Below are 18,708 nucleotides of genomic sequence, written 5' to 3'. Positions count from 1 at the left end.
CAACAGAGCAACTGTATTAATCTTAGTATAATTTTAATAACAATGTAATATAGGTCTCTTTATGTGAAAATGTGTACAGTGTCTAACTTTTCACCTAAAAGATTATATTCCACTACTGGTATGTCCATTTATGGTATGTACAGAATTAATATACATATAACTTGTGTACCCATGGTGAATATTTTGCCAAAACTGTTTCAGAGAAGAAGTAAAAAAACATATCGAATTACAAAAACCTCTCCCTCGGCTCCCTTTGCTGCTGTCATTTAAAAAAATGACAAAAAAGCAATTTAATCATTTTTTACATGTATGACTATATCGTCCTTTAAAAAAATTACAATTGTTACACAAAAATTACAAAACGTATTGCAAAAGTTCTTTAAGTACAAAATGTTTTGTAAAAGTTCTGTTGTCTAGGAGTTTTCCCTGATTGTCTGCATTAGCTACAGTATGAAGATTTTCATCTCTGGACCTGGAAACTGCTACAGTATGTAAAGTTGTGCATGAGCAGAAACTGGTTCCGGTAGGAAAACGCCAACGTTGTTGAAAGTCTGACCCTGAGATTTGTTGATTGTGATGACAAAAGTTCAGATTAGAGGAAATTGTCTTGTCTTCAAAGTAAACCCCAAGTTTTCACTGAGAACTAAATCAATTCTCGGGATGAAAACTCTTTCTCCTCTGTTGCTTCCAGTTAAAATCTCAGCATCAGTGAAATGTACTGTAGACGTAGTGTCTTCACAACCAATCTGGTTCCATAAAACAGTTATTTCTTGGGGGGATTAAGATTTCTGATAAGCATCATGATAGCTCCGACTTTTAAGTTTAGCTTATGAGCACGCATACCTGAAGGTGTTTGCTCGTTCAAAAACTCAGTTGGGAAGTTTAATAGTGTTTCCTGTTACGATGGTATCCACACTTCGTTATTGCTTAGATTCTCCAGGAATAAGCTGCCTTATGATTTAGCAATGAGGCATCTTTGTTCTTGGAAGTTAAAATGATTTTACTGGAGGGCTCTGAAATTGATTCTGTTGTCACTAAATTCTCTGCCATAGATTGTATCAATTATGTTGTGTTGTGTTGGTTAAAATTCTCAGGGATTTCAATCAAAGTTTTATCAAGGCCAGCATTGTTGTTTATTTGCCCATCTCCAGTCGAAAGAATCCAATTATTGAAAGCATTTGTCCTACAGATCACGTGTTTGATGTGAGGCGTATTACTTGTACATCCTGTACCTCCATAATTGTGAGCTCTTAATGCATGCTTCAGTGACATCAGTATTCGATCCTTTTGCCACTACATTTGTTGTCTGTCGGAAGACTCCTCTCAGCAGTAATACCTTACCACCAAATAGTTGATCATCTGTCATGACTTTTAACAGGAGATCGATGCATCTCAGAGCATTTGTTTATAACATGGATGCTTCATTAATGAAATGCAAAAGCTTCCAAGGAGTTCATCTTCATTCTGGATACAGACGTTTCGAGGATCGGAACAGATTTGAATCCACTATGTGCTATTTTTCCTGCTGGGAATTCATAATTGGTCCTGGATCTGATAAACCAAGGGATGCACAACTGGAGGCATGAATTTTCCAAATTTCCTCGATGTCTTGCGATGCTCTGTTTCTGGATATTTGCTCGTTGAAATCTTGGCTGTAATCTTCCGTCATATCATTCAAAAACTCTTCCCAAAAAACCAAAGGATCTCTTGGTTGATTAAAAACGCAGATCAGGGCAAAAGTGTGTCGAAGTTGAGCTGGCATCTGAACAATAGCTGCTTCTTGCAAATGCAAGCCTCTTCTTGAAGCAAACAACTCTTGTTGTCATCAATTGTTCTGGCAAAACCTTGAACTCCTTTGACATTTAGAAGCAGTATACAAAGGTAAAACTGCTCAGCACCTTTCGGACTTACCGAGTACATACTTGGAATGATCTTATCTGCTGTTGTTGTTTTTTGGAAACATTTTTTGGAACATTTTACTGCGAATTGTTTTTTCTCAATTTTTCTGGTAAATAAAACCTATTTCAAAAGAAATCAGGTCAAAAGCTTGTTTAGTCTTTGAGTTATTCAAATTCAAAGAAGTGTTCCAGACAGAGGGACATAAGCAAATTATTGTATAGATTGTTTGTATGTAGTGGGACAGCAGTTGTTTTTATTGGTTTTAGCATCTGGGAAAGCTTTTTAGTCCAGTTACTACTGTTTTAAAGATTTATTTAAATGGATTCAGGTTAAGTTCACATATTTATCCATGGGTGTAGCAAAGCACTTGGCTGCTGCTTTGGCTGATTGTGTATCATACTGAAACATAGAGAATCGTCTGGTTAATGTCAAACTCTATGTTTGAAACAAACCAGTTGCAAAGATTTGGATACAACAGTGATGGTTAGGCCAGATGGTTGAACTGATAAGCAAGGCTGGGTCTTGCGAATGATACAGTGCCTTGCGAAAGTATTCGGCCCCCTTGAACTTTTCAACCTTTTGCCACATTTCAGGCTTCAAACATAAAGATATAAATTTTTTATTTTATGTGAAGAATCACCAACAAGTGGGACACAATTGTGAAGTGGAACGAAATCTATTGGATTTTTGAAACTTTTTTAACTAATAAAAAAATGAAAAGTGGGGCGTGCAAAATTATTCGGCCCCCTTGCGTTAATACTTTGTAGAGCCACCTTTTGCTGCGATTACAGCTGCAAGTCGCTTGGGGTATGTCTCTATCAGTTTTGCACATCGAGAGACTGAAATTCTTGCCCATTCTTCCTTGCAAAACAGCTCGAGCTCAGTGAGGTTGGATGGAGAGCGTTTGTGAACAGCAGTTTTCAGCTCTTTCCACAGATTCTCGATTGGATTCAGGTCTGGACTTTGACTTGGCCATTCAAACACCTGGATACGTTTATTTGTGAACCATTCCTTTGTAGATTTTGCTGTATGTTTGGGATCATTGTCTTGTTGGAAGATAAATCTCCGTCCCAGTTTCAGGTCTTTTGCAGACTCCAACAGGTTTTCATCCAGAATGGTCCTGTATTTGGCTGCATCCATCTTCCCCTCAATTTTAACCATCTTCCCTGTCCCTGCTGAAGAAAAGCAGGCCCAAACCATGATGCTGCCACCACCATGTTTGACAGTGGGGATGGTGTGTTGAGGGTGATGAGCTGTGTTGCTTTTACGCCAAACATATCGTTTTGCATTGTGGCCAAAAAGTTCGATTTTGGTTTCATCTGACCAGAGCACCTTCTTCCACATGTTTGGGGTGTCTCCCAGGTGGCTTGTGGCAAACTTTAGACGAGACTTTTTATGGATATCTTTGAGAAATGGCTTTCTTCTTGCCACTCTTCCATAAAGGCCAGATTTGTGCAGTGTAAGACTGATTGTTGTCCTATGGACAGATTCTCCCACCTCAGCTGTAGTTCTCTGCAGTTCATCCAGAGTGATCATGGGCCTCTTGGCTGCATCTATGATCAGTCTTCTCCTTGTCTGAGCTGAAAGTTTAGAGGGACGGCCAGGTCTTGGTAGATTTGCAGTGGTCTGATACTCCTTCCATTTCAAGATGATCGCTTGCACAGTGCTCCTTGGGATGTTTGAAGCTTGGGAAATCTTTTTTTATCCAAATCCGGCTTTAAACTTCTCCACAACAGTATTACGGACCTGCCTGGTGTGTTCCTTGGTCTTCATGATGCTCTCTGCGCTTTCAACAGAACCTTGAGACTATCACAGAGCAGGTGCATTTTTACAGAGACTTGATTACACACAGGTGGATTCTATTTATCACCATCAGTCATTTAGGACAACATTGGATCATTCAGAGATCCTCGCTGATCTTCTGGAGTGAGTTTGCTGCACTGAAAGTAAAGGGGCCGAATAATTTTGCACGCCCCACTTTTCATTTTTTTATTAGTTAAAAAAGTTTCTAAAATCCAATAGATTTCGTTCCACTTCACAATTGTGTCCCACTTGTTGGTGATTCTTCACATAAAATAAAAAAATTATATCTTTATGTTTGAAGCCTGAAATGTGGCAAAAGGTTGAAAAGTTCAAGGGGGCCGAATACTTTCGCAAGGCACTGTATGTGTAGCCCCCAGCTGAGGAGCCAGTATTCTCTGTCATGATTATGAAAGGGAAGACTGGGAGAGGTGGAAAATAGATAGCTCTCTACCTTGGGTTAACGCCATAGGTCTGGAGTTCCTGCCTTGCCCTATTGTAACAATTGAAGTGTAGCTCTTGGGTGGAGTCATTTTGACAACCACTAGGTCAGATGGAAAGGTATCCCATCAGCAATCAAAGAAGACTTGGTGAAGTAGTAGCAGACCTGACTGCTGCTGTGTTAAGAGCTAAGGTTTGGATTTTGGTTAATGTCCCTGGCCAAAGAGGATCAGCTGAGTCATGCTTCTACTGGTAAAGAATATCACTAGTTAACGTTAACCGATGGGTTAAGACTGAGGGTGAAATAGAGCTATATTTTCTCTCCTCCAGAAGGGGGATGGTTTCAGTTACAGATCCCAGAGGGAGTCTTGTTGTCAGAGTTTCCAGATCCTGTGCCTGATTGTGGTAGGAAGACAACACCAGTTTGGCATAATTCCATGATATGTAATAGAGGCAGTTACAAGGGATCCCTTGAATGTAAGTCTGCTGATTTCGGCTGACTGGGAACCCTGCAGTTTATAACTCCTCAAGTTGCATGGAGGAGGTAACCCTGTAACACTCCTGGTGATTGGTCACAGGGGAAAAGAAGACCTTTCTCAGTGCTGAAAGGCCCTATTTGCTGTTTGGTTTAAGGTTACAGACAGAACAGGTTTATATGTGCAGGGTGGTGCTCTGTGGCTAATGATCTGCACCTGTGGCTGGAAGGTTGCTGGTTAGTATCCCATGGCTGGCAGAGGAATCCTACTCCGTTGGGCCCCTGAGCAAGGCCCTTAACCCCAATTGCTCCAGGGGTACCGTATAAATGGCTGACCCTGCGGTCTGACCCCAAGCTTCTCTCCCTGTCTGTGTGTCTCATGGAGAGCAAGTTGGGGTATGTGAAAAGACAAATTCCTAATACAAGAAATTGTATATGGCCAATGAAGTGATCTTGTCTTATCTTATATAAAGTAGGTTATAGTTTACTGGTTTGGGTTAGAAGACCATCTCTTTCTAAGATCTAGTGAAGCTTGGGATGTCACAAAAAGCTTAGATTCTGGTCTTGGAGTTAGCGGGGCTCTGGGTTTCGGCTAGGAGACTTTGAGTTACAGTCTCCCAGAATAGCAAAACTCAGAATCACAGAAGTAAAATCCAACTGCAATTAGTTCTGGGCTGTGAGTGGCAGGGGGAAAGTGTGCCAAACAAAGTAATGATGTAATTTAATGTATATTTATATAAACTTTTAATATTATTTCAATTGTGTGCTAGATGTAGATAATTTTACAGAAGTATACAGGGAAAAATGGTAAATCATTAAAAAATGAAATTTCCACTTTCTAATTACATGTATATCGAGATAATTTCAGAGATTCCAACTATAGCGAAAGCTCACTTTAGTACAGATAATAACAATACATGATTTTAAATGATTCAAATAGCAAAAAGTCTGTACAGAAGTGCTTCTCAACCTAATTGTGTCTGTACCCACAGTATACATCCTTTAGAGATTAAAAAAGTGCTAATGAGTAAGCAAAGCAGTACATTCCTTAACTATAACTTTTTGATTCTTTGAATGAGCAGTGGTCGAAGTTACCTCTTCAGCACTTTTTTTGCAGTCAGAGGTGTTGTCTTTCACTTAATAAACTGCTTACAGTGATTGCTTGTGTGGTTTCTGTTTAATTCTTTGTAAAGTGATCCCATGAAACAGGGGAGCACTGCTTCCCAGTTAGGAATTAAACATTAACATTAAATAATTAATTAAACATTAAGGCAAGTTAGAGCTAGCAAATGTTCTGTATTTACAATAGGTGATGTTCTTTCAGGGTATGCAGATATTCTGTTATTCCATTATATTAGCGAATCCTGTATCTTTCATATATATACAGTATGCATACTGTAACATTAAAAATAGTTTGCATGAAGCTCAGAACGTAAATTGGAATTAAAATGACCCACCTGTTAATAATATATAACAGTAATAGTTCCAACACCTTCTTCTGGTTTTAAATTGGTCATGCAGATACTAAAATGTAATCAACCAGCCAATTTCCTGTTGTTCTTATGTGAATGGTTTGCAGCTGTTTCAGTCTCCAACATTCATTCAACCTACAGTACAATTTAACAAATTAAGTATTCCTGAAATACAAAGTGCACATGAATGCATTTTTCCCCTTTTTGTTTGGAGTTTTTATTGAATCCATACTCAACCATTTGAAGTTGATTTTAGTATGTGTATTATGAAACATGGTGTCTTCCATACACAGTAAGATTTATAAAATTAATTTTTATTTGGGAGTCCTCTCAACCCCCCAAAGTGATCCGTTTGCCCACTAATTTCTTTTTTTCTTCAGATTTGCACCACTGCTTATCATTCCAAACCTAGAAAAAACAACTGAATATGTGTTAGTTCATAATTCTTTATTAGGGCTGATTTGTATCAGATTATGTTTCTTACAGTATATGTTGAATAAAACCACAAGTTGTAATTTACCATTCAGCACCACAGCCAATAAGCCCTATTATTTAAAACTAATATAGCCTGTATACTGTACACTACTGTTTCAAAATTGCTTCTTTATTGCACAGTATCTATTTATCTGTTAGTTTAAGTTACATACAAGTTCATACCCTTACTCATGCTGTTTATTGTTACTATCCTTTGAAGATGAATTACATTATTGCAGGCTTCTCAATACACCACACTACACTCATCCAATACTATATCAAGACAGATCTGGCAGCAAGCCAGTTTCTACAGAAAAACATTTTGACATTTGCTTGGGTTTCCATCTGTCAGACTTACTGTGTGATTGCCTGGCCACTCCAGTACTGATTGAGGTAATCCCAAGAAGCAAATCAAATCACTCTGTACTCTCCCCTACTAATGCTTCAGGTACACTGACTACACATAAATTATTTATCCCGAGCAGCACTGAAACATAAATTAAACTACAAATAATAATAGAAAAACAGCCTAGCACAGGAATATAGAGATGATATCACATATAGCCTCTTTTAGCCCAACTTATAGGGGAGGTTTGCCGGTGTTAAAAAAAATTCACCTTTCAAGGCTAACAATAAAAGGATTTCCCTGGGGAGTTTCATAGATGCCATATGAAGGTATTAATTTTGACCGCAGTGCAAAGTTATCAAAGGCACGCCTGACCTTAAAGTGTCGCAAAACTACACGTGGGGCAATAATAGCAAATGCTTCACCATATTTAATTTGACAAGCACTTTATAAGGCATAATTAATTTTCCTGGATGTAAGAAGAGTATGCTAATGATTTTTGTCAAGTAAACATCCAGATATTTTAATGATTCCATCACAATATCGCTTAAAACAACAAAACAAATGCAATTAAGGCAAAGAGTGGAAATAGAAAAAAATCCAATAAAAGCAGCAGCTGCAATCAAAACAAAGGGCATCTAAGGATTATTGTTTTACTTTGCTTTTCCCGAGTATTTTTAGTTTTATGTACTGTACCTCTGCAGAGAGTAGTCGTGTCTAAACAAATGTGTATAATTAAGAAATAAATGTAACTGCATATGCAAATATGATAGAACTGCCTTGAAAAATGAAAAAAAAAACTTCAGATCGAGGCTTTATAATCTTAGTCCTTAGCTATTTTTCAATCAGGCTTTTGGTTGCTTAATTGAATTAATCATTTAAGAAATTAACTTTTCAAATTTTATTTTATTCTTCTAAAAATATGTTTTTGATAGGAAATAATTTTTCTAAGTAAAATTAAATCTTTGACTTTTACTGGACTGATTGGAAATTGTTTCTTATTGGCTTTTAAAACTGTAATGACGTTTTTGGGAAAACCTTAACCTGAAAGTTAGTATAAATGAAGGAACATAATCATTGGTTGATGTATGAAAAAAGGAAAAAAATCGTTTTTTAGCAGTTATAATTGACAAAAAGCACAGTCATCTGGGATCAATAAAGACATGGGACCAACATTTGGTAGATAGAACACTGTCAATGAAATGGACATGAAGATCCACTTATGTTGCTGGTTTCCTGTATATGATAAAAGGGGTTATTCCATTCCTTCGAAGATATTAACTGTGAAGATCATATTGCTATTTGTAGCACTGTCATTGCTTAGTTTGTAATTGAGTCAATAAAGCTAAACAAAAAATCCCAAAGTTAAATTCACAAACCAGACTCATTTGTCTGTGTAAACTCAATTAGAAACACCCCCTTTCTTTCAAAATGCAATTCTCTGCTCACAAGTCTTAAAAATGAGTTTTCTCTGAACTGCCATCTTATTTTGGAAGGAAATATCCTATGGTAATTACCCTGAAGAAAGGTGCAACAAAATGTATTAATATGAAAGCTATACAAGTGCAAGCATATATGGTATATATGAAATATATTTGGAAATCATTCTATATATGGAAATATATATCCCTTATTTGTATCCTGAAAGAATAATTGCAAAACTGATTACATAATAAGACTTCAGAAGAGGTCCTATACCATTAAACTGTTTGCTTTACACAGTGGGGTTAAATTAAAAACCAAGTGAAACAGAGATCTTCTCCTGCATTTTGGTGTTTTACTTTTCTCTGTTGTTTTTTTAAGCTTGAGATAAGGAGTAGATGAATAAGAAATATACTCCTCAGTAGAATCACAAATAAAAACGATACATTCAGCACCTGTGCTTTGCTGGAGAAAATCGATTGTTAAATCTCATTGAGCAAGCTAGTACATTTACAGCAAAGTTAGTCTTACAAATCAGCATTTGGTGCATTAATTTAGATATATCATATCTAAATAATACATTATCTAATATACAGTATAGAACCTTGAGTCATTTATTGTAAAAGTAATTATTTTTGTAGAAGAACTGTACTAATTACAGATGAATGTAATTACTGTACTTAAGTATGAGTATTTTGAATTCAAAAGTGAAGACAGTAATACAGTCTAATACATAAAAAGCATTTAGAACCTGTAATTCTGACCCAAATCATGTGCAACTCTGTCATTTCCCCTCAAAAATTAATCTTTTCTGAAGCTTTCAGTTCCAGCCAAAGAGGGAGAAAACAGGGAATTTAAAAATGAAATTTAAAAAAAAAATGAAACAATAATTAAGAATTTAAGAGACCATAAGAGAATGTAATAATTAATACAAAATATTATTGTGTGTATGTATCTTTAATCTACTGTACATTTAGAAGGTCACTATACAGGTCATTGTACACCCCAGTACATCCATCAGAAAACCTTCTGCCTTACAATGTTTACCCAATAAAAACTATAGATCACTGAGGCACTGTTAAGCTTCAGACACTAATCGCTCCAAGCAACTTTGTTGAGTGTGGTATGCTGAATGGAGATAGAAGTCTATATGCAAATAGGCATTAGTACAGCAATAGAAAAAAAATAAAAAGAACATGGTAAATGATACCCCATGTACAGAATAAATAGCTATTCAGTTACTTCAAACAGAACACTGGAAGTCCAGTTTTTCAATAGTTTAGCATTCCACACAGATTGTAAAACAGTGCTAGCTTTGAGGCAAAGAACCATAAGAGCATGAAATAATTTGTCTTCAATCACACTTATTCCTAATAGTTTCAAGATGAAACACCAAAGGCTCTCTGCATTCAAGAAAATGTAACACATTTATGTATTTCATAATGTAACGTAGCAAAAACAGTCAATAATTAGCTTTTTTATTGTCTTATTGGCACTCCTTCTGTGGCTCAAAAAATACTGGGAAGTTATTAGTTTAAAAGGTATGCTTCAACAAAGATTAATGCTTAAGAAATTGATGTCTCAGATGAATACTATTACAATTTTATATCATTGTGTACTTATCATTGTGTATTATTCTTAAAGGCTAATAAAGGCTTAAAGAGCATGTACAGTAGTTTGCAAGGTGAATTTCTATGAGGGGAGAACTACAATGAACAAAATCACATCACAATCTTAAAATTGAAGTAAAATATTGAAATAGGTACATTTCAGATTATATAAACTATCCCTATAACACTGGAATGCAGTTTTATTACAAAATCAGAAGGCAATAAAAGAAGTCTATTTAAACACAATTTTATATGGCCTGTACTGTAAAAATATTATAACCCGGAGATTTTCATTTAACAAGTCTAATTATGGCTGCTGCAAACAAGGTGTATTTTAAAATGACTGTTACACCTGCCAAAAAACTGTGAGCATCACTTTCAGTGACAATGGTGAAGTGTCAGGTGATTCTAAATGATTGTGTCCACAATCTGGCCCTGCTTTGCAGTGCAGGAGCTGTCTGCACTAGCTGGAGCTCAGCTGTAAACACCAGCACCTCTGGTGGTCTTCCTGAGCTAACTGTTCCTATTCTAAACACAATGATCTCAACTATCCTAAATACGCTTACATTTCAGAGGGTATTTACGGCACAACTACAGCCGAAGGGGTTCCCTGATTGTAGCATTTCCAACCCCATGCTCTGCTCAGGGACTGATTGTCTTGGAGGAAACTCTCAGTATTTCATTGCACATACTATATGTACAATGCTCAAAATATTTCAGTCTATTGTCAAATACATATTCCCGATGTCACACCTTGGAAACGTTTATTGATATGCTCTTCTACTTAAGAAAATACATCTCGCTGCTTCCCTACCCTTTAACTGGCCTAGCAACTTAATGGAAATTGTACCTTCATGAGTTCAGTGTATTCTTGAGTTAGAATGGCTTTCATATGCTCATTATTTGTTTTAGAAACGGCATGATGTGTCACGACACTCCACGCAACAGAAGCACATTTATATGATCTGGGATTAAGAGTTCTCCAACTTGAATATGGTAATTGCATTGCATCATGCCAAGAAATTGAATGTGATGAGACATGGATAATTAACAACTATGAATGAACATTTCCATTGCATTTCTCATGGGTTTTGTATAACCTGTTCTGAAATGATGTCTAATGTGAAAAGACCTAGAGATTCAGATTTCACATCCTCCAACCTTTTTTTCAGGAGTTCTACACTGTGCACAATTAAAGTAAAGTCATAATTTTGACATTTGCTTTTAGAAACTGCTGTACTATAAAGCTATAGTATATAGTATATAGCTTTATATAGCTACAAAATATTTTTTAACCTGATTACAGAAGCATATGGCAGGAACACCAATGTACATAACACCCCAATATCTCAGATTCTCTACAGCCTATTTTTAGATTATGCCACATACAGTACTAACTGTTAATTTGACCTGTAGTGCAGTTATATATGATGAAAGCAAATAGTTGCACTATATGTATGCATGTATTTTTTCTTCATGGTTCTTTTGTCTTTACAAAGATTACATTCTTACAATTGTTTCTATATAAAACACACATTGTTTTTTAGACATCTTATATAATATAATTTGATTTGTCTTTTCTTACTCATGAAAAGCCACACAGAAATGTATATACTGTAAAATACCACAGGAATCAACATGAAGAACATATGAATGTTGGGGAAATTATCTCACCAGCAAGAGCCCTCTGGTAAATATTCAGGTAAGAATAATTTCTTATGCATTTATTTTGTTTAAATACATTTTTTCTGCAAATGTAAAATATGTCATCTTTGATTAGCCTCACAAAGGTTGAGGTAAAAGGTTTGGGTCAAAGAATCAAATCAGTCTTTAAAGTCATGTCAAATATTCTACATTATAATATTATCCTCATTGGTCAATTATTAATCAAGCAGACTAGTTAAATTCCAGTCAAGAATTCAATATCTGCTCTTCTTTTTATTTAGAACAATGTTTGTATGAATGTAATAATATATATGTATAACATTATATTTTCACATTTGTTTGTTGCAATTAATTAATAAAACAAGAATGCTGAAACTACAATTACGGTAGTTGTACCCTTAATTCTTTCAAGATTAAAAAGGATTTAAGAAAACTACCATGGCAAAGTAAACAATTGCTCCTGGCAGAAATCAAAGTCAAATTTAGTCTCTTCAGGAATATGGTGAGTGAAAGCAAATAAATAATTGAAAAAATAAAACCTCAGAAGATCTATTAAAAATATACTTCAATTAAAGGTATCATGTCAACCAGTTGCAAGCTACTGATGTACTGCACACAATTGCAATAAGGATATTCTCTATCAAGATTCATTTTGGGCTGTCTACATGAAAAATAAAATGAAGGTGATAGGAGACTTCCCAAATATTTTGTTACAATGCCTATTTTGTGTTACGCCTGTTATGAAGGATTTAATGCACAAAAAGCTCAAACAGTAAACAAATATTTTTAACAAGTTTGTGGTTTATGCCCTTATGCCACATAAAACCAAAACATTCACCTAAAAAGACGCAGTATCCAACATTCTTTAAAATATGTTAAATACTAAAAGGAGTAAAAAAAACTCTTGCACCTTAAAATGCATTATACAGTCAATTCTGTTCACTTATGCTGTGAAATACAATTTTAATTTCATGCTTTGTAAGAGACCAAAAATCCAAGAGCTGCAAACAGTAAAGCTGTAGCTTTGTGACTCATAAATACGCTGTTTATTTAGACGAATGTTTTCATGGAAAGAATAGTGTGAATGAGACATACCCTTTGGTTTTTCACTACTGTGTGAACACTAAGCCACATCTTAAAACATATTATTTTCTGTCTGATTTTAAATACAGTCTATTGTTATTCTTTTCTAGAAATGACCATTATGATGCAAAATAAATATTACTGTATATATGTACGTTAAGGGACATTAATAAAATAATGTTAAATAACTCAAAATCATAAACGTTTTACCCAGCTAACAGTTTTCACTTAAGCAAAGTGCCTTCAAAAACGTGAAAAATGCTAACACAAACAATGTGGTCCATTGTGGAAACCCCTTCAAACCTCACTCTGTGTAACACGTCTGTCTTTAACTGATATTACAATTCTGTTTGCAAGATGTTATTTTTCAAGGTTATTCCAAAATAACTTTGCTTTGATTATAATATATATGAATAATTGTATAATCTCAAATTCATGCAACATTCCTGAAACAACATGTGGGGTTATGCAAATTAAATAGTGATATTCTAACAGCTAAGAGAGGCTGGCAGGCACCGACAGCTTTAAATTAGCATGTGCAACATTTATCCTGAGTGAATAGAGTAAAAAAGGTTCTCCAGGTTGGAATGAGTGATTGGAACTAGGAACTATTTTCTTTACCTGGTCATAGCGCATACTGTATGTGTGCAAAACAAGTACTTCTGAAGTACCGACCTGTCTCATTTGTAATATGGTAAAATACTTCAAATAAATAAAAGCACTTTACTGTATATCATTGATTACATTTGTGAAGGGTGGGGGTGTTGAGAGAAATTGCAATTCACTGCCTTTTCAACAAATTTGAATGACTTTGTAGTCAAATAATTAATATGGACAGAATTCAAAACAGTGGTTTCGTATACCCCAGCTGTTAAACTCTGAATCTATAAAATGGTATCTGTTTGAGTGGGGCATAACAGCTGTATAATCACACACTTCTTCTTCAAAAAGCAATAAGCCCCTGACTATGGCAGTTAGAAAATCATTGCAGCAAAGCAGAAGGCTGACTTTATCAAATTTCCCTGTGATCAGTCTGCGTTCACACATTGCAAGGCACTCTTCGCTCGCCCCTTCATCCCTTCGCAGCACAGCTCGCAATTAGTAGAAAATAAATTCTGAGGAAGAAACAGCCATTTAAACAGACAAGATGTTAGTGATTCAGATGTGTGCTACTCTACTACTCCTGACAGCCAGACCATTGAGAATACAGCATGTTGTAAATTATGCAAAGGTTTGTATTCAGGTTAAAAAGCCCTTACACTGCGTTAACCGAAAAATACTGGGGAGGTGTTGGAGTTTTACACTCCTATGTATCTAACTGTAGAGCTCATAAATCAAAGCATGTCTTTTTCTTTGTGTGTCTCTTGTCATAAAGTCAGGAATGCATGTACTCTGTGCAGGAGTACAGTCTGAAGATTAATGACAAGTGTATCCTTTCCAGATGAAATGAAAAAGAGCAGCCAATAAGGGGAGTTGATCAGTTTCACTAACAAAACAGTTGAGATGTTTGTTTTTTTGAGAATAGTAAATAGGTTGCGCTGAACTGGTCTTCAGAGATTGGTATAAAACCTTTGCAATCATCTCTGTTCTTGTTCTGAATAAGACAACTGGTTTAAACAATTGCATCACCGAATTTGAAATTTCAAAGTATTGTATGCTTAAGGTGAAAGTCTGTTTTTTCTTCTATTCTTGAAACATCTGTTATTGTATTTTGTCTACTAGAACAATTCTTATTCCATCCTGAACAGACTTTTATAATTGCTATTAAAACAGCTACTCTAGTAAGAAAAAATGTATTTGGGCGAATGCATTGCAAGATGTTGTCACTGATCAGTTACAATAGGTCACTGAAGTTACGGAAAACTTTCCAGTGTAACAAAACTCTTTAGAAATCCTTTGCCAGCAGTGTTCTATTTTCATGCTCAATCGATTATTTCACATTTACACACTGACAAGCAAGCAAACTCTAGAGGAGTTAAATCAAAGATACTTATATTGTCTTTACAAGTTAATTCATGTAGTGTTGAAGCTGGGTTTTGAAGGAGGCAGGATACTCTTTGTATTACAAATTAGCTGTGCATATGATGATTCTGGCTTTAGCCCTACAATGTATATACAGTAGATGCAGGTGACAATGATGAATTGTTCCAATACATCATCATAATAATATACTTTGACAAGAAACAGAATTAAATCAACAATGGAAAAAAAATCAAATGATATGTAAAAGTGACACAAGAAAATCAAAACTGATGAGAAAAAATGTGGGGTCAGACTGAACCAAAATTAGATGTACTGAATGGGCACCTCTTGTTCTGTTCTTATGTTATTATTCAAAGCAACATGAAACATCTCTAGAATGCAGAGAAACTTATAACAGTATAATAAACTTATGTTATTGTATGTTGAAAATATAGCTTTTTACAAATGCAAACATTAAGCACTTCAAAAAGAGAATTATTAAAATGTAATGCCATAACATAACTAATTCTTTCATTAAATTTCATGGAATTCTGTCATGAACATTTTAAATGACTAATTAAACATTACAATTTAACCACTAACCATTGTTGTGAGACAGCATAAGATGTTAACAGATACAAAATTGTACTGGAGTAATCACAATTTGCTTAAGAAAACAAACTGTGCTCTATTTAGTCTTATATAGTCTTTAAGTGTGACATGTGGATAATCTCTTTACAGTCATATTTTCTACATGTAACAAATTTCTTTAAAAACGAGGCTTGTAAAGACACTGTATTTTCTGTGCTGGCTGCCTTTGCATTTTCAGCTGCTTAGTACAACAACTCCCTAGTTGTTTGGGGTCTGCTTTGAGTCTTGCAAGCTCAGCAGCCACACTGCATGAAATTAAATCTTTTGCTAATGATAACAGTTTGAAACCTTTCATGTGATGCTGCGCTAAGCTGGGAAGGCTTAGTTCCCCTTTAAGGTGCCAGTAGATTTCCTTTTGTTTTCCTTTCAATGAACCACAATAAACATTGCCTGAGAAAATAAAAACCTTCATCAGATTTAACAATATTGCTATAATCCAATATGTTCACAATCCAGGCTAAAAATAATTTAACACTAAGAATAATTACAAAAATACATAGAATGTTTAATTGAAAAAGATGACTATTTGTCTGAGACAACATATTTATTTTTTAATTGTTTGCGCAAGTGAGAATTTCGGTTGTTACTTTTTGGAGTGCAAAAACAAAGGTTAGTATGTTTTTATTCAACAGGTGATTCCAGACTGTATTTTTTGACATAGCAATTATCAGAGTACAGGTGTCTTTAATTACGGGAATAAATGGACATTGACTATTTAGGTTATGTGAATAATAGGATTGCTGTTATGCTTGATAATATCAATATCGCATACTGCTGCTATCTTGTTTCTCACTGCGAATTTTCTTTTTTCAAATTATTATACTGTACTGTATATTGATAAGATTTCTAAGTTGATGTTAAAGGTTAGAACTAACTCTCAGGTGTCAGTTTATCAGTTTTTACAGTAAATATTTTCTGCAACAGAAGCTTTTAAAAATAAATATTTCTGAACCTGAAAGGCTTCCTCTGCTTGTACTCAAACTAAAGCTCTTTAAATGTTACATTTTGCTGTTCTGTACAGCACACTCTGCGGACAAAAGATTTACAACCGCAATATACAACTTGAAGCCAGGCACATATATTTATTATGGATCTCTGTGAAATTGGAAGTAACAACCACTCTCATGCCTGCTAGCCTCCTTAATTTTAGGTTAAATGACATCAGGGTTACAGCAATAATAATAAAATAACTTGGAGTTATTTCAGTAAGAGCTGGACTGATTCACATAATTATTCTTAGCTAGTTGCTACGTGGATTTTAGGCATATCGTTTCTATTGATTGGAAATGATTTGTTGTTTTTTTACCACCATACTATCAAATGCTTGAGATATGTTAATCTTTAACCACAGATTTTAGATTTATAAAGTGCACTCAGGATTTGTTCCACTCAGGAGAACATTCATTTTTCATGCAAAACAAATATTTAATTCTTATAAGGGCACATTCATCTAGAAATGATGCTCAGAATGAGGTGTAATAAGCAAAAAAGCAATGCATTTTCAATAACACTTTAAAAGGTTTTGAGAAGGAGTACTATGAAGTTTCTTCAGGTTCATAAATCTATTGGGAAACATAAATTCAACATTAGATTAAGACTTTTCTTCCCAAACCAAAAAACAACAAAATTGCATTTAAACTCATTCTTTAAGGAACCAAAGAACTTAAAAAATAAACATTATATTCTATCTAATTTCTTTGCTTTCATCTTGTGCCAGATATGTGTTCACCAGTTAAAAAGGGTAAATGTTAGATTTATGGTATAGTGACAGAGAATCCATGCTTATCTGCTCCAGAGTTCTTGATAGAAGCATAATAAGATAACCTAGGGGTTAAACCCTTATAAGCATGATTACAGTGGATCTGAGAACATTGGGGAAAAAAATCTAATCAGATTTTGTATATGTGGATTATAATCTTCCAAATCCATCTGTCCTAGATTGACCTACAGTCACTGGTTGGAACACTTCTTATTCTTCCCATCTGTGATAATACGTACTATACTGTCATCATACATTTAGTAAGATAAAGTAGCCCTGCAACTGAGTATAAAGTGAATTTCTAACTCTTTTATACAGTTTCAAAACAGGCAGTTTTCAGTGTTTGAGTTAAATCTGTAATAACTAACAGCTTTTGCATCTAGCTTTGTAAGACCTTTTTACATACATCATTGGAATAGAATATACTGTAAATAATGTGCACATAAGTAAAAATACTAATAATTACCAAGGTCTTGTTTCCATTCTTGCTGAGCGGGCCCCTGAAAACTCCCTTGATGTTTCGAAAGTGACCATTGCTGAGGTGTGTGGAGCTGATGACAATATAATAACAAGCCATATGGGACCCACAGCTTCCATGCACAGAGTGCACACAGTTCAGCCAGACAAGAAGCAAATGAAAAGGAAAAAGTATGTCCCAAATTCTAGGCTGTGTAAACTCCAGTGATCAGAAGAACTGCATTACCCTTTTGTTTTGTAAGGGTATTGATAAGTGCTTTACTCAAGAATCAAGTGGGAAAATCTTTATTTTTGTCCCCAAGAACTCTTCTCATTTCCAAAGTGGTCAGGCATCATTAGGTAGCTGCAGCTGAGCTGAGCCATTCACGGCTTTTGTTGATTTCCTCATTCAGTCCACTATGAAAACAGCTCTGGCTCTCCTCCACTGGCATCGGCAGCAGAACGTTCAGCTTGCCTCACTCAGCTCTGCCTGAAGTGCAGCTCCGCTCGCTGCAAGCTTCTCCTGCTGAAAGAATTCTGATGTTCACTATGGCACAAACAGGCATAGTATTATAGAGTACACTGTTGCTGGTCCAATGCACTGAGCCAATGGCAAGAAGCCACTAGTCTGACAGCAAGGGCTGTAGGAGAAGTACATCTGTCACACACTGCCTCTCCAGATCTACTGAGTCAGCCCCGCTCACGAGCCAACCAGGATGCAGCAGGCTGCTGCAAGTAGCTGTGGTAGCAGCAGCCATATGAACTGCTAGAAATCAGAGGATCAGGTAAGGAGCCTGCAGCTGACAGGCATATGCATGTATAACGGGAGTCATGGGTATTATTACAAAGATATACTGTATGCTGCTTTACCTCCAATTATTTTAATTGTCTTAATCTGAGTAAGACGTATGTCTGATAAAAAATATTTTTTATATTCCTAAACCTTCTATAATAAAAGTCATTTCAGTGTCAATAGCAGTATACCAGTGTTAACAGCATATGCCACCTGTCTTAAATGAAATGTCTTAATTAAAGGTTAAGCTCTTCTATAAATAGTTGTCTTTGAATGTGTTGATTAAGGGCATTAATCTTAAAGCTTGATAATTACTTCTGTGTAAATTGCTGTTAATACAACTTTGCAGTTTAACAGGCACATCTCGTATTTGTTACATTTTAAAATACTGCCAGAAACA

At 35.4% G+C, this 18,708-nt stretch overlaps 1 protein-coding gene across 1 annotated transcript in view; it reads right to left on the bottom strand.

Annotated features, from left to right (window-relative positions):
• znf804a (zinc finger protein 804A) overlaps positions 1-18,248 on the bottom strand; it is a 72,183-nt gene extending 53,935 nt beyond the window's left edge. The window contains exon 1 of the mRNA XM_088605181.1: positions 17,526-18,248. Within this exon, the coding sequence (XP_088461307.1) occupies positions 17,526-17,636 (111 nt within the window). The 5' untranslated portion in view covers positions 17,637-18,248. The remainder of the gene's footprint in view (positions 1-17,525) is intronic.
• Positions 18,249-18,708: the final 460 nt, after the last annotated feature.

The sequence above is a fragment of the Lepisosteus platostomus genome, chromosome 14 (genome assembly GCF_059453375.1).
Source record: "Lepisosteus platostomus isolate fLepPlt1 chromosome 14, fLepPlt1.hap1, whole genome shotgun sequence".
NCBI classification, from domain to species: Eukaryota; Metazoa; Chordata; class Actinopteri; order Semionotiformes; family Lepisosteidae; genus Lepisosteus; species Lepisosteus platostomus.
This window is presented reverse-complemented; position numbering and strand designations above follow the sequence as displayed.